Source organism: Candoia aspera, chromosome 5, assembly GCF_035149785.1.
Source record: "Candoia aspera isolate rCanAsp1 chromosome 5, rCanAsp1.hap2, whole genome shotgun sequence".
Lineage (NCBI taxonomy): Eukaryota > Metazoa > Chordata > Lepidosauria > Squamata > Boidae > Candoia > Candoia aspera.
In genome coordinates, this window is record NC_086157.1 from 116,677,620 (window position 1) to 116,703,239 (window position 25,620).

The window sequence follows — 25,620 nt, forward strand, 5'->3', positions numbered from 1 at the left end:
CCGCCTTTGAAGCTGGCCTCTCCCAGAGCCCCTGGTATCCATGCACCACAGGGAGGCTTGCGTGCTTCTTCAGCAGATTCTGGGTGTCGAAGAGCAAAGCCTAGTCTCTTGTCTCCTGGAGAGGGAATCAGAGCCCACAGTCTGAGGAACGTGAGACCACCCTGGACAGTCCCTGGGCAGTCGTGGAGGCTTTTCCCTGTCGCTTTCACATCCTCCCAATTGCTTTGCTAAAAGGTGTGGGCCGCACGAGGAGCAACTTGGTCCTGTGGCTTAGGGCGATCAGAACAACCGGGCATTGCTGGCTTTCTGGTGGGTGTGATAAGGGTCTGCACAGTGGGATGCCCTTTTTAGGAAGCTTCCCACATGAATTCCTTGTCTCCCTCTTACTTTCCGAGAGGCAGCCTGCTATTATTTATAGGGCACGCCGAAGGTGGCAGCCATAAAGCTAGTGACCCGGCTCCCTCCTCAGCTGCCATGCATTATCTCCTGCTGCTTTTATCTTTAACCCTGTCTGTTTGGACTTCTCAATTTTGTAGAGTGCATTAAGTTGCTGGCCTTCAGCCACAACAGCATCTCTCTCGGAGTGCCTATCAGTGTAGTGTTCTGTTCTCTGAGTTGCTTAGAGAGAGAAGGCCTGGGGGGGGGGGTGCGTTTACAGTACAAATGCCCCGTCTGGTTGACTGAACTTTCCCTGAGGGGAGGGGGGCCCAAGCACCGGCATCTCTCACTTTGGAGCATTTCACCCCCTTTTTCCCCTACCATCCAGGAGGTCAGAGATCCAGGTCTTCCCGTTAAGGGAGAAGCTCACATGCATTTCTTCTCTGCACGGTTGTCATCCTTCCCTCCCCTGCCTGCCTGCTGCCGTGTTCCCAGTGCAGGGGCTTTGACTCCTGAAATTGGCAGCCAGCACATGGCTGGGAACTCTGGGAGCTGAAGCTGAATACCTCTGGAGATCAGGAGCAGTTTGGGAACGCCAGGCAGGATCATTTCTTGCCAGGCCCCAAGCCTGCTCTGGATCTGCCTTCCCTGTGCATCGTGAGTTGCCTTGCCTCGAGCCCTGGGTCCCTTGGCAGAGTCATCCATGGGGTCCAAGCCACTTTTGCCCATTCCGCCGTCTTCCTGGTCAGCCGTGAAAGGGCTCCCTGCTCAAGGGATGCCTGAGAGCACCTTCCCGGCACTTCAGCACTGCTTCCTCCCTGCTCCACCTGAGCTGCTGGCTTGGCCCTTCTCAGCAAGGAAGTAGCTGGGAAGTGACCTCAGGCCTCAGGGCCGCTCTGGTCAAAGAGGCTGCAGCTGCAGGAGGGCTGGGGTGTTCCCCCCCCCCCAAGGCAGGTATGAACACTCCCCCCAGGTGGCCATCCTGTGCCTCGAGCTCATCAGGGACAATTGGGCCTGCCAAATGGTCCAGGATTGTCACTTGCCAACTCAAGCTGCCTTCGCACAGGCAGGTTTTCTCTTCGTTCATTCATGGATTGATAACCAGCTGCCTCTTTCAGATCAAATGGCAGAACATGCCAAGCCACAGAAAACTTTATCCAGGCTTAGAGCTCCTTAACCAGGGGGCCAATGCAGTTGCTAGACTGTGGCCCAACCTGGCCAAGCACATTAAGGGAACACAAAATGCAGCTTATCCTAATTTCCTACTAACCTTGAGATGAAGATGCCCTGATGACAGGTCTTCATGATGACATCTTTGTATCATTCCAGCTTGATGATGGTGGTGGTGGTGGTGATGATGGGAGGAGGGGGAGGCTGTGCCCAACTCTTTTTGACCACTTGTCAGAGAGACTGGACACCTGGCTCCCACAGAGGCTTCTCCTGGCATAATGCCTACCCGGCACTTAAAAAAGTACCAATCAGGCATATTTCTGTAGGTTAACATTCGATGTGCCAACAGGATTGGGGCCATCCAAGCATTGGGGGGAGGGGAGTTCTATAGGGCAGGAATTATGAAGGCTGTACACATACATGGGTTTAGTGGTCCTCTAAAAGAATGTTAGACCTGTTTTTAACCCATGTTTATCAATCTTTTGAAAGTGTGTTAGCAGTCCATAAGGAAACAAAAAAGGACAAGCACCCAGTGAATTCTACCCCAAACTTTCCTGGCTAGGATTTATGGCCTCAGTAAAAATGAATGCATTATCCAAGATAAACTTCTTGTTTCAAATGGTACCAATTCAAATCCCAGTTTAAAAAATTGCTGGATTGATAAATAATGATTAATAGATTTATATGAAATGGAAAAACCCAAGAGTAAAATTTATAGTATTGCAAGACGTAAAAGTGAGGGGTGGATCAGCTTTTCCCAATCTCAGATTATATTATACAGCAAGTTGTCTATCATGGATAAAAGAATGGATAAAATTTCCTAATAGCAGAAATTAATAACAGCAACATGAATAGAAGGAGCATGCTTAGCCAATGGGCTTCATGGATATTTATAGTATAAAGGAACAAAAGAAGACAAGAATCTGAAGGGACTCATTTATTTATTTATCAAATTTTATCACCGCCCATCTCCCTCGCAAGGAGGGACTCTGGGCGGTTTACACTAAAATAGAGTTAAAAACCAAAACAATTGTAAATACAATACAATAAAAATAAGAAGGTAATGGAATCAAGATGAGCAAAAGTTCTTTATCAGACCGTGAGTGTAATAGGTCCATCCAAAGTCACTCTGGGGCGCTGGCCATCCCCAAGTACAGCTATTCCCCCTCCCATTCCAAGCCTGCTGACAAAGCCAGGTCTTTAATCTTTTTCAAAAGTCCAGGAGCGAGGCGGCCTGTCTCACCGCTGGGGGAAGCATGTTCCACAGGGCGGGAGCTACTGCAGAGAAGGCCCGCTTCCGAGACCCCGCGAGATGGAACTCTTTTACAGACGGGGTCCGTAACATTCCCTCCCTGCAGGACCGGGTAGGGCAGATTGATGCAATCAGGACGAGACGGTCTCTCAGATATTATAAGAGAAAGTCTTTTAAAAATTAGGACTTTCCTAAAAGCAAGGATACGTCCAACAATTTCATGACTACCTCACCATCAGATGCTTTCTATTTCAAAGACAATCACAGCAAGAAAGATCTGATCACGTATGCCAACATGATATATCTGGACACCAGAAACAGACTAAAGACAAAACATGAATTGCTTACCGAAGGAAGAAATCAAGCATGGTTAACGTCTTTGCAAATAGCTAGAAAAATAGAAAGGAGGAGGGACCCTGAGAAAGATGACAGAATTTGAAATACTTACACAGAATCAAGGTAATTTATTGGGATTATTTCTAATTTCTATACATTGTACAGAAAATCCATTTGGGATTCCATTTGAACTCCCTCAATCTTGTTTGCTCTTCCTGTTTGCTCAATCAGTGAGTTTAGGATTCTTCAGTTTAAAAAATAAAAGGCAGGAAAGGAGAATCATGTTAGAGATGTACACAAAGTTATGCACACTTTTCCAAAAAACAAAACAAACAAACCCCCCCGGCCCAATGGAGTCACCTCGATGAAGAAGCTGAAATTGGATGGCTGGAGATTCCAACAGATTTACATGGTGCAACTTTATGTGAACTTTCTAGGTCAAGATGTCATGATGGCCCCCAGTCTGGGTAGCCTCAAAAGGGCATGAAACAAATTCATGGAGAAGAACTTCCGCTATATCTCTGTATTATCTATAGGATCACAGTGTAAAGGTACAGTTGCTGTCCTTTCCACCTTGTGATCTTCACTTTACAGGCATCTAGTTGTCCACGGCAGGAACAAAACGCTGCATTACTGAGTCTTTGACTTAGTCCAGCTCAGGTCAACTGTTTCTTCATTCTTAGTTTGTCACCTTATTTGATCTGGGAGTCCATGTCCATGTTTACCCAGATCATTTAGGGCTCAAGCCCTAATCGGAGATGCCACTCCCTATTCTCTATATCTGGTGAGGCAGAACTCCATGTACTTCCATAATAATTATATCTCACTTGAAATTCCAAGATGACATTCCCCATTGACAGGAAACCAAATACACCATAATTCCCACAAGTCCCAACCAGCACTGCCACTTATAAAGCTTTATGGGAAAGGTAGTCTAAGACACCTGACTATCTCTGATGTTGATGCCCAAGCACAGAGAAAGGAACAGATTGTTGTACGCTGGAATTGGCATTCCAAGTAAAGGCGAACCACTGTCTAGTGGTACATCCACTCATACCCAATTCAGAAAAGCTATCTGGCAAGGTGATGTGACTGATGGTAATTCACTCACAGACGATTTGAGGTGGGCTGGCCATCAGTCTCTCCTGTAGGAAAGAAATGCTGGCCATGACTGATGAGAGTTTCCATATGCTTTTGAAGGAATGGAAGTACTTTATTGTGCATTCCATTCTTCCTTAACATTTTAGTTTCACTACAGTCCAAGTCCTTTTTTCTTCTCTCAGAATTTCTACCATCAAATCCTGGTTTGTTTCCTTGAGAAAATGTAGATTCTCTGCCGAATCTGCCAGGTCTTCATGCTGTACACAACGGGATTAAGGAGAGGTGGGACCACAGTGTAGATGGTGGCCATCAGCATGTGCACAAGGGGGGAAAGGTGTTTCCCATATCGATGGGGCAAACTGACACTGATCATTGGGACGTAAAAAGTGAGGGTGGCACAAATGTGGGAAGCACAAGTGTTGAGAGCCTTGAGACGTTCTCGATGGGATGCAATGCCCAAAACAGTTTTCAAAATCACAATGTAGGACACAAGAATGATGACAACGTCAAGTCCCAATGTGAGAGTGACGATAATCAGACCATAGAAGATGTTGACCGTTATGTCTACACAGGCTAGCTTCATTATATCAGGATGGAGACAGTAGGAGTGAGAAAGTACACTGGATCTGCAGAAGTGTAGACGTTCAATCAGAAAGGGAGCTGGGAAGGAGACACAGATACATCTAACTGGGAAGAGTGTTCTGTATCTCAGCGGCTCACTGATTGCAACAACACGGTCAAAAGCCATTGCCACCAGTATGCCAGACTCCAACCATTGAAATGCATGGATGAAGAACATTTGGGTGATACAAGCATTAAGTGTAATTTCCTTGGAGTCAAACCAGTAAACTCTCAACATAGTTGGAAAGGTCAATATGAAGAGTCCCAGATCTGAGCAGGCAAGGATGGAAAGGAAGATGTACATGGGCTCATGAAGGCTGTGCTCGGTCGTGATGACAAAGAGAATGAGGCTGTTTCCAAGCGGTGTGAAGACACAGAGCACAAACAGAGGAAAGGCCATCAAAGAATTCTTTTCCTCCATCCCGGGAATGCCAGTCAGGACAAAGGTTAGCAGGTTCACACTGCTGTTATTGAATATCTTGACAGCTGACATGCTTCTCAAAGGAACATCTGATACAGACAGGCTAGGTTATGAGAGTTAACAAACAAATGTAAAGAATGGGGTTCAGCTTCCATCCTCCCAGGTCATCAGTGTCCTCTCCTTGTTCTCAAATGTGTCCTGATTCTTTTCTCAATCCTTGGCATCATGAGCATCCTAGAGATCTCATTGTTTTGAGATCTTGCTGGCCCTCCTCTGAACTTGACTGGTTACCCTCCTGGACACCACAGTTCAAAAAGGGCAGTGATACAGGACTAAGTGAGATCTGACCAGCACAGAGAGGAACAATTACTTCCCATGGTCTGAACTCAGGGGCATTAATGTCCTATTAATGCACCTGAAGATATCATTAGACTTTTTGGTAGCTGTGTCATACTGTTGGGTTATCTTTAACCTTGGTAGACAAGACACTGAGATTATCACACGGACTACTGCCAAGACAAGGACCCCCATCCTAGACTTGCACTTCCATTTTTTCTACCCAGATGCAAAACCCCTGGCTCTACATGGGGCTTTCCATTAAGAGCCTTTGGAAGCTTCAGCTGGCCCAGCATGTGGCAGCTCATGCAGTTTTGGCCACACCACAGTACCCCCATGTTAAATCACTGCTACGTGAGCTGCACTGGCTCCCAGTAGGCTCCTGGATGCAGTTCAAGGTGCTGGTTGTCACCTTTAAAGCTCCACAATCCATAGGGTCAGGTTACTTCTGGTTTGTGCCCATCCCACCAGCGCTGCAGGAATGGTGGGCATGCTCCGGGTTCGCTCTGTGGAACAATGACCTCTAGTGGGACCTAGGAAGCAGGTCTTCTCTTTCGTGGCACCTGCCATACGGAACAACTTCCCCTGTGCGATTCAGACAGGCTGGACCCTATTGGCCTTCTGGGGGTCTTGAAGACCCTATTTTCCCCAGGTGTTGAGGCTGGGAGGTTAGTTGATCCAGCAGGTGTACAGTTGCTTTGTTTTGTTAAAAGAAAAGTTTAAGGGGGCCTTGATTAGGTTTTTATAATTGGTTCTTCTTTGTAGATCGTGTTTTTATCATTTTCTTTGCCATTCAGGATTACACTGATTAAGATGGGCAGCCATATAAGTTTTTTTTAAAATAAATGAATACAGCTTGACATGCTCCCTGTTAAATTCCATCTTATAAATTTCAGCTCACAGCCTTAGCTGAACTAGATAGTTTTAGTCTTTTCTTTCTCATGCAATGTTTAGAGACCGCTCTGAAATTTGGGTCGTCTGCAAATCAGGATTTATTTATTTGCTGCATTTATATGCAGCCTCAATCTAACACATTGAGGTAAAACACACCAATAATGCCCACTTCTGATTAAAAAAGAGTAGTCCATCAAAACCTTAAAAGCTGCCAGAACAGATCCCTCAAACCGGATACAGAGCGATCAGCGGCCCCATATCTTTCACTCTGCACCCCACAAGCTCAGCAGAAAAGGATCCCACCTGTTAACAGAGGGGGAGCTGAAAAGGCTCACAGCCACTGAAGCCATAAGCGGTGAATGCGCCCTCCTTCACCGAAGCAGCAGGCCTCCTCCCGCTTTCCGGCCCCCTCCTCCCCAAAACCGCAGAGAAACAATCCCAGCTTCTGCTTATAAACAGGTGCCTCCTTTGAAAGAAGCCCTCCCCGGGCACCTTGGGCCAAACCTTTATTTCCCCCCCTCAGATAAAAGTCCAGGAGACTCACTCCTTAGAGTGACTCTTTCCTGCCTGAATGGGGTCCAACTCTTACATCCCCCAGGGACTCGGCTGGGGTCCTGGAGAAAGATCAGTTATTTGCTTCTGTCGATCGGAAGGTCGGCGGTTCGAAACCGCGCGGCGGGGTGAGCTCCCGTTGCTCGTCCCAGCTTCTGCACACCAAGCAGTTCGAAAACATGCAAATGTGAGTAGATTAATTGGTACTGCTTCGGCGGGAAGGTAACGGCGTTCCGTGAGTCATGCTGGCCACATGACCCGGAAGTGTCCTATGGACAACGCCGGCTCCAAGGCTTAGAAACGGAGATGAGCACCGCCCCCTAGAGTCGGACACGACTGGACTTTACATCAAGGGAAACGTAAAGTCCTTTACCTTTTACAGGTACTTTATATTGCCCGCTCCACACGACTCCTGCTAGTTCACAATACATAAGCAAAGAGCCTCACTAAGAAAACGGTGCACAGAGGGTCACCTCACCAGCCAAATGCCCAAGGCCGGTTTGAACGATGCAGGCTGAACCACTGCAGGGACCACCAAAAGGGAGGGCGGCGGTCACTCCTCCCAGGGCACCAGCTCCCTCTGGGTCCAGGTCCCCTGGGATTCTGGCAGGGCAAATTGCTCACCACCCCTGCCCCCACATGCACCCCTGGAGCAGGCAGGTTGTGCCTGGAGGGGAGGGTCCCTTAGGAACCCTGCTACCTATGCCGGGTTTCAGTAAAACCAGCGCTGGGAATTGGACTGAGAAGTCGGGAGGGGTGGAAAATACTGTACTTCAGAGGTGAGAAAAAAGATCTCAAAAAGCTTGGGCAGTGGGCTGAAATGAATAGGATGGAACTGAACAGGGAGAAATGTCAAGTTCTGGCATCTGGGAGGGAAGGGAGGGAGGTGGGGAGGGAAGCCAATTTAGTGGGCTGCTAGAACCACTGAAATGGAGCAGAGCCTATAACACAGCTGAGAAGATGGCACAGAAAAAGAAAAATACCTTAGATAGCTTCAATGAGCACTCCAGAGAAACTCAGGTTATTGATCTTACACATTCAGCCCTCCCAAGCTTAAAGAATCACACACTTAGACATATGAGGTTAAGAAGTAAAAAGGAATTTCTTAGTGACTTTAATGTTGCTTCTGCTACATCCATCTTGGTGGAAAAGATGAAGTTCCTTTGCTCTTCTTTCCTTTCTAAATACTTAGTTTTGCCCTAAACCCTCAGCCCTATTTTGCTGCCAAGAGCTGCGTGGAAGAAAGGGGAATTCCAGGCCCACCACATGGTGCCCAGAATGGAGGAGAACAGTGCACATCCCTGTGCTTGCTTCTGGTGGAGAAGAAGGAAGAGAGGGAAAGGAAGTGGGAGTGGCAACAAACAGCTTCCTAGAGTTGCATTGTGGGACAACTCAATTGACATGCCAATGAGGCATGCTGGGTTTGCCAGGACTTCCAACACCCCCAGACTCTCTACTGTCGTGTAGATGAACCTGAAGGGGAGGGAGATGCAGTGATGGGCATGTCCAGTCCTGGGAAACCTGTCAGGAGGAATGTTGTGGGGCTGAAGGTTTTCTTCTCCGAAGGAGGGTATTCATTTTGCAAGTGCTTCTCTATTGTGTAACCTTAAGGTCTGGAATGAAATACCAAATTGTTGTAAAACCCTCAAGGTGGAAAGAACTAGGAGAGTGCAGCTTTTTGCAAAACAGAGCAGATTCCTAGAGATATATATTACCCTTTAAATTTCTGGATAGCTATTACTATCCAAACATCTCTATTTGGGCAAGGTTGTTATTAAGGTAAAGATACCCTGGAATCAAGCTTGACTCTTCACTAAGTCAATTTAAATACCAGAGAACCCTCCAGGATTTAATTATGCTTAGTTGATAAACATCTTTTTTAAAAAACACAAAATTGCAGTGGGTGAGGAGGATTTAAAAATAATGTAAAGGACCACCAATTATACTATAAAATATTGTTTACTAGTGTTAAATATAGAATTGTAAAAACATACATAAAGTACAACTATAACAATAAAAAAACAATAAAAAGGCCCCAAACAGCCAACATACATCAATAAATACCAAGACAGGGATAATCAAGCAGTCCTACTAACTAACGTCCAAAAACCTGACTAAATGCATTTCGGCTTATAAGCCTTCATCAGTAATCACAAATGTAGGGTTATAATAATACTGGAAAAAAATAAAGGAAAAAGGTATAAATAATCATATATCACAACCAATTAAAATAGTGCACATAAACCTAACATAAAAATAGTCCTTACTTGAGTAGTATAATTAAAATATGGTTTGTTATAAACTGCTATAAAATAGCCCGCTCCACACCTAAAAAAGATTAAATACAAATTTAAATCTTATTCATATTGGTGAGTAGATATACTATTTATTATTATAAATATACCTACATCCAAGCGAAGTGCAAAAGCTGGGTGTAAGATACCATTGGGTGAATAAAATGAAATCAGCCTAGCCAAATTAAATAAGGGGTATAGAATAGCATAGTAATCACTAATCTCTGACTACAGTACAAGGAATTTAAAGCAAAACTCCTAACTGATGTAGAAGAGGAGGGGGAGATAGAAGAATAACAAACTTAAAAAGGTAAACTTTACAACCAAAGATAAGGTTCAAGGCTCTGAAGTGTTGCAGAAGAGGAGAAGTGATCTGATGTCTAATACAGCTTCTGTGTTCACAGATCCTCGTTTTCACTGCTCTTGAAGTGTAACCCACGCAAGGGCAGTGAATACCATATATCACACCTCTGGAGTTACAGTTGACAAAAGATTTAATGGAATAGTTTTTCTGATGGTACATATCCTGAAAATAAATAATTCTGAGGCAAAACTTACATACTGAACAGTTACCACAAGGGTAACTGTAAGACTGCTCACTGGAGGGAATGATATTAAAGGCAAAACTGAAATACTTTGGCCACATCATGAGAAGACAGGACACCCTGGAGAAGATGCTGATGCCAGGGAGAGTGGAGGGCAAAAGGAAGAGGGGCCGACCAAGGGCAAGGTGGATGGACGACATTCTAGAGGTGATGGACTCGTCCCTGGGGGAGCTGGGGGTGTTGACGACCGACAGGAAGCTCTGGCGTGGGCTGGTCCATGAAGTCACGAAGAGTTGGAAGTGACTGGACAAATCATCAACAACAACAAACCTGTATCTCTCTCTCTCTCTCTCTCTGAAAATATAATGCCCAGTATATAGTGATTTATACATGCCCTCTTCCCAAAACATTCAAGACAGCTTACAATGCAACAGCCCAGCAATTATACCAAACCAAGAAAACCAAATCAGTTACCCAAAGCATCCCAAGCACCACACTGGTTGTTGTTGTTGTGTGAATTGGCTGTCCTTGGGGTCTCTCCGCTGTTGTTCACTGGGGCTCCCGACGGCTGAAGGCAGATGGGTTACCATCTTGCTTGGTATGTTATGCTTTCTTGTGTTTCTGTTTAATCTGCCTGCCACAGTTGAACAATAAGGCTTCATACCTCCCTACTTACTGGTCTGATCATTGCCCCTGGATCCTTAAAGGAACCAGTCGCCTGGCACCCGGGCACCACCTGGACATCTGGCAAAACGCCGGCTTCTCTTCCGCACACCTCCTCCTCCTCCTGCATTTTGGCCCAGGGCGGAGCAAGGCTTACCCGACGGGGAGCCGGCAAATGGGGGGCCATGAGAGACACGGAGGAGAGATGAGTTGCGGGCCTTCGGGGGACCGACAGGGAAGAACGCCAGGCTGGTGGACCCACCCCGTGAAGCTGTAAGCCCGGAGGGAGCGGCGGAGGCCACACTCAAAGGCCATCTGCCCGTCAGCAAAACTGGGGAACCGGGAAAAAATAATTCAGAGGAGACTCCGAAAGGGTGCAGGGCAGTTTGGGAGGGAGGCCGCGACTCCTGGATTCGATTTTGGAAGCAGAAAAATGCCCAAAGAAGACGTATGGCGTGTGTCCGTGCATGTGGGTGGGGAGTGTCCTCCTCCGTCGCTCTCTCAGAACACGGCGTGCTGCGGTTAAACACCTTCCGTGCCGCAGAGCAGGCGAGCGTCGAGGTCTCAGGGAGCAAGCCAGGAGGCAGGAGGTAGACCAGATCCAGCACCTTTGCTAGAATGCATTCTACAAGCACACAAGCTCACGCTCATGGACGTGATGTATCAGGGAGGGAGAGGGGAAAAGACAGACAGGCAGACCATCTCATCTGCTAGCCAGGAATCTGGGAGATTCAAAATAGCCCTCTGAAGGTGAAACTCAGCTTTTCAATAGCTTCTGTCCATGTTATACAGTATATACTGTTTTTCAGAGTTTTAGTCCACATTTCGTTCCGTGCCCGTACTTTTCCTTTTGTCTGATGTTTTCTGGTCCTTTCTCAAGGAAACAGCAATAAATGTCCTTGCCTATTAGCACTGTCCACACGGTCATGACACACAGTTGTCGTCTTTAGACTGCTTCCCTTTCCTGGCTCGAAATGGTGCCAGTTGGAGGTTACTGTCCTCATCCTGCTGCTCTTTTGTCTACCCTTCTCCTCGCCCTCTTATCTGGTTCGTGGTATTGGAGAATATGGTGGGAGGACACACAGAGAGCACAGGGGAAAGGATAGGGCTATCCTTTACGTAGAGAGAATCCACGCCTGTTTCATATTGCTGCTCCCTCAAACTCCCTGGGAGAACTTCGTGGGCTCGGACTCCGCTTCGCGGGATTCTGCCACTGTTCCCTGCAGGTCACCTGCTTCTTGGGTGAAGAAGGGGCAACCTTTGGGGAAGCGGAGCAGCCAGGATTCCCTTAACGGAGGCAGGTCCCGTGGGATGTGAGCCCAAGAGAAACTGGGCCTCCTTTGGAGAGGAGAGAAGAATCATGCAACGGAACCCTGATTCGGTGGGCACCCATTTCATGGACTTTGGAGGCAATCAATCAAATTCCCATCCAGACATCATCTGAAACACAGGCAAGTCCATTGCACCCAAAAGCACTCCAGGCAAGGTCAACTTAACTGGATGAACAAAACGTGCGATTCTCCGTCCACCTGCCCCTAGCATCCAATGTCCTCGAACCTTTTGGCCTATGGATTTCTGACCATGGTGCCACTTCAGACCACACACATGTCCTTGAAGGAACAACCTGAGTCAGGCTACTGCCCAGCTGGGCTCCTAAGTTGTAGGTTTGCACAGGAGCAGGAAAGGCAGCCTTCAATGGGTAGCCCTGCTGCAGTAACCATGCCCCAGGTCGGGATAGTACCTCAGTCTATTTGCTTATGGGCCAACCCTGTATTTAAAAATGTCTTGCCATGTTCTCAAAACTCTCTTTCACCAGAAGCTAATTCTAAGAGGCCATAGTTGACTCTTTTCTTTTCAGGAGACTATTAAAGATCCTCATCCGAATCTGCTTGGTTTTTATACTGTATACAATGGGGTTCATAAGGGGCGGCACTAAAAGATAGACGTTGGCCATGAGGATGTGAACAACAGGAGAAGCATTTTTCCCATATCGATGGATCATTGAGAGTCCAATCATTGGCGTGTAGAAGGTTAGGACGGCACAGATATGGGAGATGCAGGTGTTCAAGGCTCGGACACGCTCTACCCTAGAGGCAATGCTTAACACGGTTTTGAGGATCATAATATAGGACAAAACAAGCAATACAGAGTCAAGAACCATAGAAGACACCACCACCATCAAGCCATAGATGCTGCTGATTCTTTTGTCTGAGAGGACCACCTTCAGAATATCCTGGTGCAAGCAGAATGAATATGAGAGAACATTCATCCTCCCATACTCCAGACGCTTTAGGAGGAAGGAAGTTGGGAACACAAGTAAGGCAGCTCGAAGGGCCACCCCCACCCCAATCTTGATTACTGTCTCATTGGTCAAAACACTTGTGTATCTCAGAGGGTTCTGGATGGCCACCAAGCGATCAAAGGCCATAGAGAGTAGAATACCAGACTCAATAATGGAGATAGTATGAATGAAGAACATCTGGACCAAGCAGGCATCAAAATGGATCACACGGTGGTTGACCCACAGGACGCTCAGCGTGGTGGGCAAAGTGGCAAAGGATAAGCCCAGGTCTGAGAGCACCAGCATAGAAAGGAAGTAGTACATGGGGGTGTGGAGAGATTGGTCCGTCTTGAGGACAAAGAGGATGGTGCAGTTGCCTGTGATGGCCACGAGGTACATGCAGCAGATGGGGAGGGAAATCCAGGAATGGTGTTTTTCTAGTCCAGGAAAGCCCGTCAGCAGGAAAATCGGGGAGCTGGCAGTCTTATTAGAGGATGTCATAATGCTGTCCGAAGAATGCCTTCTGTAGTCTTTGATGTGTGCTTCAAGGAGGAGGAGGAGGAGGCATGTGGTAAATGAGCTACTCAAAGATCTCACTCCTTTAACTGCCTGGCTGAGACTGTTCTTCAAATATGTTTATTTGGACAGATAACCCAGCTCTCCGGAGAAGGATCTGATGCTGGGAAAGATGGCGGGAAAGAGAAGAAGAGGATGGAGTGGGTGCTCCATCGCTGGAGGTTTTCAAGAAAAGATTGGCCAACTGTATGTCCGAGATGGTATGAGGATTCCTGCCTTGGGCATGGGGTTGGACTTTTAGACCTCCAAGTTCCCTTCCAACCCTATGATCTATGATTCTACAACAGCAGCAAGGGGGATGGACTGAGCTACAGATATGGGAGACCGGAAGGGCCAGGCTGGGGTCAGTTTGTCATGGAGAACATCTAATGTTCCAGTGCCCAAATTACACCCTCAGCAGCAAAGCAGTTGTAACCAATCCTCATTAAACGTTCTGGGAGATGTCCAGTGTAAATGAAACAACTTATACTCTTCCGCTAACTGCATTTCAAGATCAGGAGGTAATACTGGGGTCACTAGTTTTGGGGCTCACTCTTTTTTCCCCTTTCTGGAAGAGGGGACAGTTGGCCTCCTCTAGTGCCTCCTTAGTTCTCCAGCACTCCCGAAAGTCCCCAGCAGCTCTTCCACCAGTTCCTTCAGTATCCTGCGGGAAGGAACGTCATCAGCAGGGCCGGGGGACCTGAAGCCATCCAAATCAGCTAGAAGATCCTTTATCACATCTTCTCTGCACTCTTTCTTTTTTCAGTGTCACAGCAGTTCACAGGGAGGGAGGGAGGGAGGGAGGGAGGGAGGGAGGAAGGAAGGAAGGAAGGAAGGAAGGAAGGAAGGAAGGAAGGAAGGAAGGAAGGAAGGAAGGACTCACCCTGTCACTCCTCCACTGTTAATTCTGCCCCTCTGGTGAGAGTTCTTGGAAGAGGCTGAGTCAGGCTAAAGCCATGGGAATTCCTTAGACCTTAGTGAAGAAGACACCAAAGAGGAGAGGAATCCTCCCTGGTCCAGGACGAGATCCTGCAAGAGCCACAAGGCAAGAGTTTTTATGAGAAAGACTTAGGGAGGCACTGGCTGCTTACATCAGAGAAAATTGCCTCTGGGAGCCGCTCAGGGCCATGTCCTTCATCACGTCGTCCCTCAAGAATTCCCGGCAGCCCAGCTAATTATCCGGCTCCTGCCCAGCAGACTGGATAGAAAACGCTTAAGCAAGTGCTCAGAATCCAACAAGTCCTGATAAGTGAATTTATTGCAGAAAAGCTAAGAAGCTATCAGGAAAGGCTTCCAGTGGCTGCTGTGTGTCAAACGCAAGCACTGTTTATAATGGAGTTGATGTTCAAAGTTCACTGCTCCGATCTTCACAAGACCTTCACATGTGGACAAGCGCCTGGGAAAGAGCTGCGTTGTGGGTTTGTCTTCACTGGTGTTTGACTATCAATTTTGCCACCTCACACTAGGACTTCAAGTTCCTCCTATCTGTCCCCCAAACTCTGTACATTGGTGTAGAGGTATCTGAGTCCCTTAGGAGTGCCCCCTACCCAGCTCCGCCAGGTAATTAGTGCTAGGAGAGTTGTTCCTGCAGAGCATGCTCACCTTGGAGGCTCTTCTGGTCAAAGCTCACACAGGGCTGGGACTCTACAGACCTCCAACTCCTCCTCCTACTGTACCATTCACTGGGACATCTGGGCTGGCAGGTTCAATCTGGAGCAGGTGGTCTCCATGAGCCATGTAGGACTTTAAACATGAACACCAGCAGCTTGACAGGCACCCAGAAACAATCTGACAATTGATGCAGTTCTGTCAATAATGGTATTACTTAGTGCTTCCTTCCTTGACCTTGACCTTTTGGTGGTCTTTGATACCATCGATCATGGCATTCTTCTGGACTGGCTTCGGGAGTCGGGGGTGGGCGGCACGGTGTTGTGCTGGTTCTCCTTTCTCCAGGGCTGGTTCCAGTTGGTGTTGACAGGAGGGGAGAGGTCGGTTCTCTCACCCTTCTTGTTTAACATCTACATGAGGCTGCTGGGTGAGGTGATCCAACAATTTGGGGTGAGGTATCATCAGCTTTATATCTCCACCCTGGGCTGTTTGAGTGATGCCGTGGATGTCCTGCCTCAGTGCCTGGAGGCTGTGGGGGCCTGGATGGGGTGCAATGGGCTCTGGCTCAACCCAACAAGACTGAATAGCTTTGGGTGTTTGGGCCTCCCAGTACCAAGGCTTTTCCATCTTTGGTCCTGGATGGGGTGGCACTGCCCCACATGGAGCCAGTGTGCAATCTGAGTGTCCTCTTGGGCTCACAGCTCCTGCTGGAAGAGCAGGTGGCAGCCGTGGCTAAGAGGGCCTTTGCACACCTTCGGGTTATGCACCAGTTGCACCCGTTCCTGGACTGGGAGGCTCTACTCACTGTCACTCATGTTCTCGTGACCTCCTGTTTGGACTATTGCAACGCGCTCTACGTGGGGCTGCCCTTGAGGAGCATTCGGAAGCTTCAGCTGGCGCAGAATGCAGCTGCCCGGGTTGTAAACAGTGTCGGCTACTTGGCACATGCAACACCACTGCTTCGGGGGCTACATTGGTTGCCGGTGTGTTTCTAGGTGCAATCCAAGCTGCTGGTTGTCACCTTTAAAGCCCTCCATGCTTGGGACCGGGTTACCTGAGGGACCGTCCTTCCCCAGTTGTCTCCACCCGTCCAATCCAGTCCAGCAGGATGGGCGTGCTCCGGGTCCCATCAGCCAAGGAATGTTGGCTGGCGGGGACCAGGAGGCGTGCCTTTTCTGCTGTGGCGCCTGCCCTCTGGAACATCCTCCCCCCTGAGATTAGGATGGCTCCGGCCCTTTTGGCTTTTCGGAAGGCCTTGAAGACCTGGCTTTGAGCCTGGGCCTGCGGCCCCGAGTGTGCGAAGGGCCCCTTTTTCTGGTTGTGCTGACACCGACGGATTTTAATATCTCTTGGCTGTATTTATATTTAATTTCTTTTGTATTGTTTTAATTGTTTGACTGTTTTTTATGATTGTTAGCTGCCCAGAGTCACTGGTCTGAGATGGGAGGATATATTAAATACATACATACAGTACATACATACATACTGGGCTGGGGCAGCATTTCCAGATAACAGGCTGATTATGAATCCTATTGATGTTTGTGAGTCGGAAAATCTTCCCCTCTTAAGCTCATGTATAGATTTCTTTGTGCCCAGAAGGCAGGGAATTGAGACAGTGCCCCATCAAATTTCTCTGGGCAGGCAATAGGACACTCTGCCTGGAGGGGGCGCTGCCGCCTGCAAGGCTCGGAGCTGAGCCAGAGCACAGCAGCTTGATGTGTCAGCTGGGCCTTCTCAGACGCAAGTTGCTCCATGCTGTTAACAAGGGTTTCACTCCCCAGTCAACCAAGAGTTAATTGGGGCTGGAAACAAACTGCCCTACTTCAAGTTTCAGCCTTGCACACACACACGGTTTCTTGGGAGAAACTCAGTTCGTTTTTCAGGTAACAGAGTTAGCAATGTATACAAATGTCAAACAAAGCAAAGGCTTGCCTGCGAAGTCTAAAGTCGACAGTTGGCTGCAGCCTACATAGGAGGGTTGGCTACCTCTGTTCTCTTTGCTGGAAACCACGTCTAGCTCAGGTGTGATCCCTGTGTAGGAATTTTGCTCTTGAACCTTAAATCTTTGGACTGGCTGCCAACCTTGGCCTGGCTCTTGAATCTTGGACCAAGTTTAGACTTTGCAGGCAAGCCTTTGCTTTTTTTTTTTAACATTCCTGAGTAAATTGCTAACTCTGTTGTTGTTTATTCGTTTAGTCGCTTCCGACTCTTCGTGACCTCATTTTGCCTTCTTGGTTTTCTCTTTCTTTGGGATGTATTTTGTTGCCGCCTCCTGAACAATGCTGCCAACTTCTGTCCAGAGTTCTTCCGGGACCCTACCTACTAAGTCCAGTCCCTTAAATCTATTCTTCACCTCCACTGCATATTCCTTAGGAATATTAGTGAGCTCATATCTAGCTGATCTGTGGGTCTTCCCTAATCTCTTGAGTCTGATCCTAAATTGTGCAAGAAGAAGTTCGTGATCGGAACTACAGTCAGCTCCAGGCCTTGTTTTTACCGACTGTACAGATGTCCGCCACCTTTGGCTACAAAGGATGTAGTCAATCTGATTTTGGTGTTGTCCATCTGGGGAAGTCCACGTATAAAGCCGTCTCTTAGGTTGTTGGAAGAGAGTGTTTGTTATGCAGAGTGAATTGTCTTGGCAAAATTCTATCAGCCTATGTCCTGCTTCGTTTTGTTCTCCCAGGCAATACTTACCTGTGATTCCAGGTGTCATTTGACTGCCCACCTTAGCATTCCAGTCTCCCGTGATGAAAATAACATCTCTTTTAAGTGTGTTGTCCAGCAGGTGCTGCAGATCCTCATAGAACTGCTGTACTTCAGCTTCTTCAGCATCTGTGGTTGGGGCGTATATTTGGATCACTGTGATGTTAGATGGCTTGCCCTGAATTCGAATTGAGATCATGCTATCGTTTTTTGGATTGTATCCGAGCACTGCTTTAGCCACTTTACTATTAATTATGAAGGCTACTCCATTTCTTCTGTGGTCCTCTTGTGCACAGTAGTAGATCTGGTGGTCATTTGATGTGAAGTGGCCCATCCCAGTCCATTTCAGTTCACTGACGCCCAGAATGTCTATCTTTAATCTTGACATCTCACCAATAACCACATCCAATTTGCCCTGGCTCATAGATCTTACATTCCAGGTTCCAATGGTGTGTTGATCCTTAGAACATCGGATTCGCCGTTCACCACCAGCACCATCGGCCGCTAGCCGTCCTTTCGGCTTTGAGCTAGCTGCGTCATCACGTCTGGGGCTAGTTGAGCTCATCCTCTGTTCCTCCCCAGTAGCATTTTGACCATCTTCCAACCTGGGGGTCTCATCTTCCGATGGCATACCGACATATCTCTGGTTGTACTGATCTATTTAGTTTTCACGGCAAGAATACTGGGGTGGGTTGCCATTACCTTCCCCAGGGATCACATTTAGTCTGACCTCTCTGTCATGACCTTCCCGTCTTTGGTGGCCCTTCACGGTTTAGCTCATGGCATCATTGAGGTGCTCAAGCTCCAGCACCACGATAAGGTAACGATCCTTTGCTGAAGCTCATTTGTAATAACATTTTATATATTTTAGAGATCATGTGGTCATTATTAGCATAGATTTGTTCATCCCACCTAGATAGATTTTTTGTAAATTTGTAACTTTTAGCATCTATTTTGAATTGTTCTTTTAATTGAATATATATAAACCAATGACATAAATATCCTTCATTTTCCAATTCTTCTCTTGTTTCCATTGTAAATTTAGTCCCTTCAAATTTTATTAGATCCGAATATTTTAGCCACTTATGATTTCCTATTGTTTCTCGCCTTACAAAAGCTTCTTGTGGGGAAATCCATAGTGGTACTGTCGATGTTAGAATAGATTGATATTTTCCCCAAATTTTAAGAATAGACGATCTAATACAATGATTGTTAAATGTTTTATTTACTTTCAATTTGTTATACCATAAGAAGCCATGCCATCCAAATTTTAAATCATGCCCTTCTAAATTTAGTAATTTATAATCTTGTAGGGTGATCCATTCTTTTAACCATAATAAACCACATGCCTCATAATATAGCCTGAAATCAGGAAGACCCAAGCCTCTTCTTTCCTTATCTTCTTGTAGTAATTTAAATTTAATTCTTGGTCTTTTCCCTTGCCAAATGAATTTTAAAAGATCTTTTTGACATAATTTAAAAGTTTTATCAGTTATAAATATTGGAATAGTTTGAAATAAAAATAGCATCTTTGACAGAATATTCATCTTAATTGCAGAGATTCATCCCATAAGTGATAAATTTAATTTTTCCCACCTCAGTAAATCTTGTTTAATTTCCTTTCATATTTTAACATAATTATTTTGGAATAAATCACTAGTATTGGTTGAAATCTCTATCCCTAGATATCTAACTTTTTTGACACTATTAAATCCTGATTTAATTTCTAATACATTCTGATTATTTTGTGGCATATTTAAATTTATCATCTTCATTTTTTGATTATTTATTTTAAAACCAGCTAATTCTCCATATTCTTGTAGTGCCTTTAATAAGTAATCAATTGATATTAATGGGTTTTGTAAAATAATAACTAAATCATCCGCAAAGGCTCTTAGTTTATATGTTTCTTGTTTAATCTTTATCCCTTCAATTCGATGATCCTTTCTAATAGCTTCTGTTAGAACCTCCAATACCAATATAAATAATAAAGGAGATAGCGGACAGCCTTGCCTTGTTCCTTTTTCTATTTGACATTCTTGTGTTATCTCTTCGTTGATAACAATTCTGGCTTTTTGAAATGTATAAATTGATTTTATTGCTTTTACAAATATATCGCCAAAATCCATCACTTCTAAAGTCTTAAACATGAAGTTCCAATTTAGATTGTCAAAAGCTTTTTCAGCATCTAAAAATAACAACATAATCTGTTTTTCATTATGATATTGAGCATACTCTATTATATTTAAGACTGTCCTTATATTGTTTTTTATGTATCTTTGGGGTAAAAAACCATTTTGGTCATAATTAATTATTTCTTGAAGAATTGTTTTTAGTCGTTCAGTTAAAATTCAAGTAAATATTTTATAGTCATTGTTTAATAACGAAATAGGTCTATAATTTTTGCATAGTGACGGGTCTTGTTTTTCTTTTGGGATTAGTATGATATTTGCCTCTGACCAAGATTTTGGTATTGGATTTCCTAACAGAATCACATTCAATAAATCTTTAAGTGGTAACAAAATTTGATCTTGAAAATATTTATAATAACCTGCTGAAAATCTGTCTGGACCTGGAACTTTGCCTATTTTCAATTTTCTAATTGCCTCTATAATTTCCTGGGTTGTGATGGGATTATTAATTAATGCTTTTTGGTCTTTAGTTAATTTTTTAAAATTTTGTTTTAATAAATAGTTCTCAATTTTATCAATTGAAATTTCTTGTTTCTTATATAAATTTGTAAAGAAATTATGAAATGCCTTTTTAATTTTTTCATTGTCAACTAATTCTTTCCCATTTTCTCAAATTTTAGTAATATTTTTTTTTCCTTTCCTTTTCTTAATTTATATGCTAGCCATTTTCCAGGTTTATTAGCATATTCAAAGTTTCTTTGTTTAATATACCTCAATTTTCTTTCAATTTCATCTGTTGTAAGTATTTTTAATTGCTGCTGTAAAATTTTTATTGGATGGTTTATACCTTCATCTGATGGTCTTATTTGAAGATTTTTTTCTTTTATCTTAATTTGGTCAAGAACTGTTTGAATTTTTTGTTGTGTTTTCCTCTTTAGGCAACTATTTAAATACATAAAATATCCTCTCATATATGCCTTGCTAGTATCCCATACTGTCCCAATACTCACTTCATTATTTAAATTCCATTCAAAGAATTCTTTCAATTTCTATTGGCAATCTTCTACAAGTTCTTTATTTCTCAACAAAGTTTCATTTAATCTCCACCTATAACTTTTTGGGTGGAGTTTTATAGCCAGTTGAACTGGATTATGGTCTGAGAAGGATTGGGGAAGAATTGATACATTTAAAATTGTATTTGCCAAATTTTTAGATACCCATATCATATCGATCCTGGAGAACGATTTGAATCTGTCTGAATAAAATGTATAATCTCTGGCCGTACCATTTTTATATCTCCAGGCATCTACAATAGCCAAATTTTCTGACATATCAAAAAAAGATTGGGGCAATTTTCCTTGATTTTTTAAAATTTGTTGTTCAGATTTTCTGTCAATAATTGGTAAGGTAACTCCGTTCCAATCTCCCATCATAATCCAATTATTATAAGATAATTCGGAAAGTTCATTTAATAAATTTTGATAGAATTTATTCTGATTATCATTAGGGGCATATACTCCAACCAGTATTGCTTTGGAGTTTTGTAATTCTAATTCTATTATTAAATATCTCCCATTTTTATCAACATTAATTTAGGATTTAGATGGGATTTTACATATATTGCAATTCCATTTTTTTTTCATTTGCTGCTATAAATTCATTTCCTAATTTGTTATTTACCAGATATTTACTATCTTTTTTCGCAGTTTGAGTTTCTTGAAGACATATTATATCTTGTTTTAATTTGTATAGATAGTGAAAAACTTTTTTCCTTTTAGCTGGGGTGTTGGCTCCATTTATATTCCAGGAAAGGCATTTTAATTCACTCATTGGAAAGGAGTATTGCAAATTCTTTAGAACTTGAGGCTAGTTCCTCTGCTCTTTGTTCCTCTGTATTTAAACGTTTCACTTTACTTTCTTTAGTTTTTGGCCTTTCCCTTCTATCTGTTTCTGATTCTAAATCTTCTTTATATTTTCTGAGAAATTCCTGAGCCTTAAAAATAGTATTTAATTTATATCTTTGTTGTTGGAATGTGACATTCACTCCTTCCAGTGTTTCCCACCTAAAGGGGATTTTATTTCGTTTAAGGACTCCAGTAAGAAAGAAATAATCTCTTCTTTTTTTTTAGTATTCTCAGTGGTATATCTTTCAATATCATAATCTCCTCTCCTTCAATATTAATTTTTTCCCCCCAGGAGGCCTGTATTATCAAATCTTTGGTCTTCTTCCTTGCGAATTCAATTATTATATCTCTTGGTTTCCGATTAATTTTTGCATATTTCGAATTGACTCTGAATATCTTTTCTATATCTTCTTCTAGCCTTTCTTCCTCCCATTCAATGAAACTTGCAAGCATTTGAACCACTATTTCTTTTATTTCTGCCTCTTTTTTTTCAGGTACGCCTCTAAGTCTGACACAATGTTCTTTTTCTTTTAACTCTCACACAGTTAATCGGTCTAATTCTATACCATTTTCTACTTCTAATTTCTCCACTCTTTCTCTTACCTCTTGAATGTCTGCTTTTATTCTTTTGTCCATAGTCTCTAACTTATGATCTAACCTTTTTTCAAAGCCATCTATTTTCTCCTCTAATAGTTGCGTTAAATTTTGAGTAATATTTTGAATTGTTTTTTGCGTAAAATCAAACATAGCTTTCAACCATTCTCCTTGCCCGGTTTCTGAGCCTCTTCTGTTCTGTCTCCTTGTGTTCATTTTGTCCTTATGAAAATCTTTATTTACCTATCTTAATCACTACACCTAATGTTATATTTATCTATATAAAGCAGTGTATAATATTTATATCCAAACATACAGAGCATACAATTTAAGATAATCTTATAAACATCTGCAATATAGTCCAATATGGCATTATAAATAAATAAATTAATTAATTCTGTTCCTTTTGAGTGAGGACTGGCAGTAAAGTTTTTTGGTCTCCAAAGTATAGAAAGGTTTTTTTTCCCCCCCTCTGCTTAGAAAGTTTCTTCTTTTCACTTTTGCAGTCAAAAGTTGTTGTTTCTTTTACTAGAGGTGAAGGGGGCTGCAGAATTGCCTAGATGACTAGGCTACTCACGCGGGTTCTACCGATGTGCCTCCAGGCTGCCTGGCTGCTTTGTTGTTGCGGTGAAAGTGAAACATTAAAATAGAAAGCAAAGCCTTCACCTGCCGCTCCGAAGCCGCTGGAGTCTTTCGCCGGCAGCGCTCCTTTCCTCGCGCTGCCTAGGAGGTCTGCCCGTCTCTCTCCGACTCCGCAGAACTCCCAACCTCCGCGTGGTAGGCATCAATTTTTCCGAGCTGTTACAAGGCTCAACCAGCCACCAGACTTCTTCACCGGAAACCCGTAAGATCTAAATTAGACCTTTTACTGTCATTTGGATTTTATTTTTTATTCTATACGTATGTTCTGTATTTATATTTATATTTTAAGCATTACTTATGGTTTTATTGTTCTTAACTTTTTAGCTGTGCTTAAACTGCCCAGAGTCCCTCTTTTGGGGGGAGATCGGTGGGGGCAAAATTTGAATGAATGAATGAATGAATGAATGAATAAATAAAAGTCCTCGAATACTCTTGCAAGTTTTAAAAGATACAAACCTGGCTGGGAAAGGGAGTGATGAGACCTGTAAATTGGCCCCTTGTGGAATGTTATCTAGAATCAGGGTTTTCTACTATTCAATTCTCATATGTAATCGATGTCTTTTATTTTTGATTATTTGCTTTATGATGTATGACATATACCGAATCTATGTATCATTTGTCTCTGTACCCTAAAAAAGGACTTGGCACCCCTTAATAAATGCTTTTGCTTTGCCTGAATGACTTTGTGATTTGTGTTACAAAGGTAAAATGGTTTTCGCTCCCACAATCAGGGAATAGGTCTTCAGGTCCACGCCACGCAGGGTGCCTGAGTTTTTAAGGCAACACTCAACTCTGTATTAAGTCAAACATGGGTAGCAAATTGGGAAATAAACCACTTGTAATATCCCACCAGTCCCAAGGAGGATTTAACTTCCTTCTTTGTTTTTGGAGCCTTGACTCCCTTCAGAGCCAATATCTTCTTTCCATCTGAGTTCACCTCTCCATTCCCTACCAGGATACCTAAATATTTGATTTCTTTGCAGCTCAGATGACATTTTGTTGGACTGACTGTAAGACCAGCCTTCTGGAGACATGCTGCCACTTTTCCCAAATGCTTCACGTGGTCTTCCCAGCTTTGACTATAGACAATGATGTCATCAAGTAAGCCTCACACCACGTTCCTCACCCAGGTAAGATTCGGTCCGTTAACATTTGGAAGGTGGCAGGAGCTCCATGCAGACAAAATGGCGTTTTGGTGATCTGAAACAAAGCCTGTGGTGTTGTGAAAGCTGTCTTCTCCCTTGATTCTGTCTCTAACGGAATCTGCCAGTGCCCTTTTGTGAGATCTAACATTGACACGCATTTAGCTCCCCTTCGGTGATCTTCCAAATCATCTATATGAGTCGTAGGGTAGCTATCAAGTTTGGCTGTTTTACTGATCTGCCTCACGTCCGCACAGAATCGTATATCACCCTTAGGTTCAGGAGCTAATACAATGGGAGACAGCCACTCACTGTGTGATGGCTCTATGATTCCACATTTCAACATTTCATCCATCTCCCCCTTTAATATGGCTCTTAAACGTTCTGCCACTCTAGAGGGGTCTTTGCCTCATGAGACGAGAATCTCCTGGATCCATCCATTCTCAACCAGGCCAGCAGTACCAGGCCTGTTAGTCAGTTTCTGGAAAAATCCTCGACACTCCTTTACATCTTCTTTTTTGGAGTAGAGTCAACTCAGGAGTTTCACATCCACCTCTCCCTTTTCTTGTCTTCCCTGTTCCCATATTCCTGGTCTCCGTTCAAGCACCCTCAGCAAAAGTCAGCCCCCCAGTTCCCAAGGCCACCTGGTCAATGGCCGACCACCCTTAAGAAACTCTTCTTGATGACCATTCAGAACCTATACATTCCATAAACCATTTCAACCATCTATTCTGTTCAATCTATTCTCTGGAATGACTCTGAACAATTCTGCCCCATCTCCTACATGACAGGCCGTCGGATACTTGAAGGTGGCAATCCCGCCCCCCTGAGGTCTTCTCTTCTCCAAGCCAAACAAACACGGTGCCTACAGCCATTCCCCACCAATTTTTCCTTCCAGGCTCCTTAACAGGTCAAGCTATGAGAATGTGTCAACGAAAGTGTGTTCAGGCAGAGGAGACCGGAGGCCCAAAGAGACGTTGGATCACAGCAGCTACATGGGCCTACTTCTGCTTGGTGATGTCTAAAGTGTAATAGCCTCCAAAGGCAGGGAGGCCTGAGGGGTCAAAAGAGTCAAGATGGCAGTCAGCCTGCATATTGAAACCTTTCCCTTTTAAAACACATCATGCATATGATGCAACACACTTAAAAAGGGGCAAGACTTCAATTGTGCAATCACGCCTGCTCCCTTGACTTGGTCTTTACTGAGAAAATCCAGCTGCGGCCAATCTTGCTTTGGCTTAGAGGAAATTAATCACCAACCCTGAAAGCCGGGAGGAGGCCCCAAAATGACAGCCCCCCTCTGAATATCCCCCCCACCCCCAATTCACTTGCTGCTTGGTAGATTGGCCACAACAGGATAGAAAGGAAACACCTCCCAGGACTACTCCTAAGCACCACATACACACCACCAAACAAAACAGCCACTACAATCATTTCTGTATTTAATTCCTCCAATCAACGTTACTTCTGTTCCCGAGACCAGCTGCAGCCCG

At 44.2% G+C, this 25,620-nt stretch overlaps 2 protein-coding genes across 2 annotated transcripts; both read right to left on the bottom strand.

The window, feature by feature from the left end:
• Positions 1-205: 205 nt before the first annotated feature.
• On the bottom strand, positions 206-5,351 carry LOC134498614 (olfactory receptor 51H1-like). The gene is made up of 2 exons (XM_063304772.1): positions 4,474-5,351; positions 206-227 (listed from the first exon to the last, which is right to left on the bottom strand). Exons 1-2 carry the CDS (start codon positions 5,349-5,351, stop codon positions 206-208), a joined length of 900 nt encoding a protein of 299 aa, XP_063160842.1.
• A 6,991-nt stretch (positions 5,352-12,342) lies between these two features.
• LOC134499359 (olfactory receptor 51G2-like) lies at positions 12,343-13,345 on the bottom strand. The gene has a single exon (XM_063306051.1). It carries the CDS (start codon positions 13,343-13,345, stop codon positions 12,389-12,391), a length of 957 nt encoding a protein of 318 aa, XP_063162121.1. The 3' UTR covers positions 12,343-12,388.
• Positions 13,346-25,620: the final 12,275 nt, after the last annotated feature.

Coding starts and splice junctions, on each gene's coding strand:
- LOC134498614 (XM_063304772.1), bottom strand. CDS start 5,351: ATGTCAGCTGTCAAGATATTCAATAACAGCAGTGTGAACCTGCTAACC. Junction 228..4,473: donor ATGAAGACCTGGCAGATTCG/GCAGAGAATCTA, acceptor CACACCTTTTAG/CAAAGCAATTGGGAGGATGT.
- LOC134499359 (XM_063306051.1), bottom strand. CDS start 13,345: ATGACATCCTCTAATAAGACTGCCAGCTCCCCGATTTTCCTGCTGACG.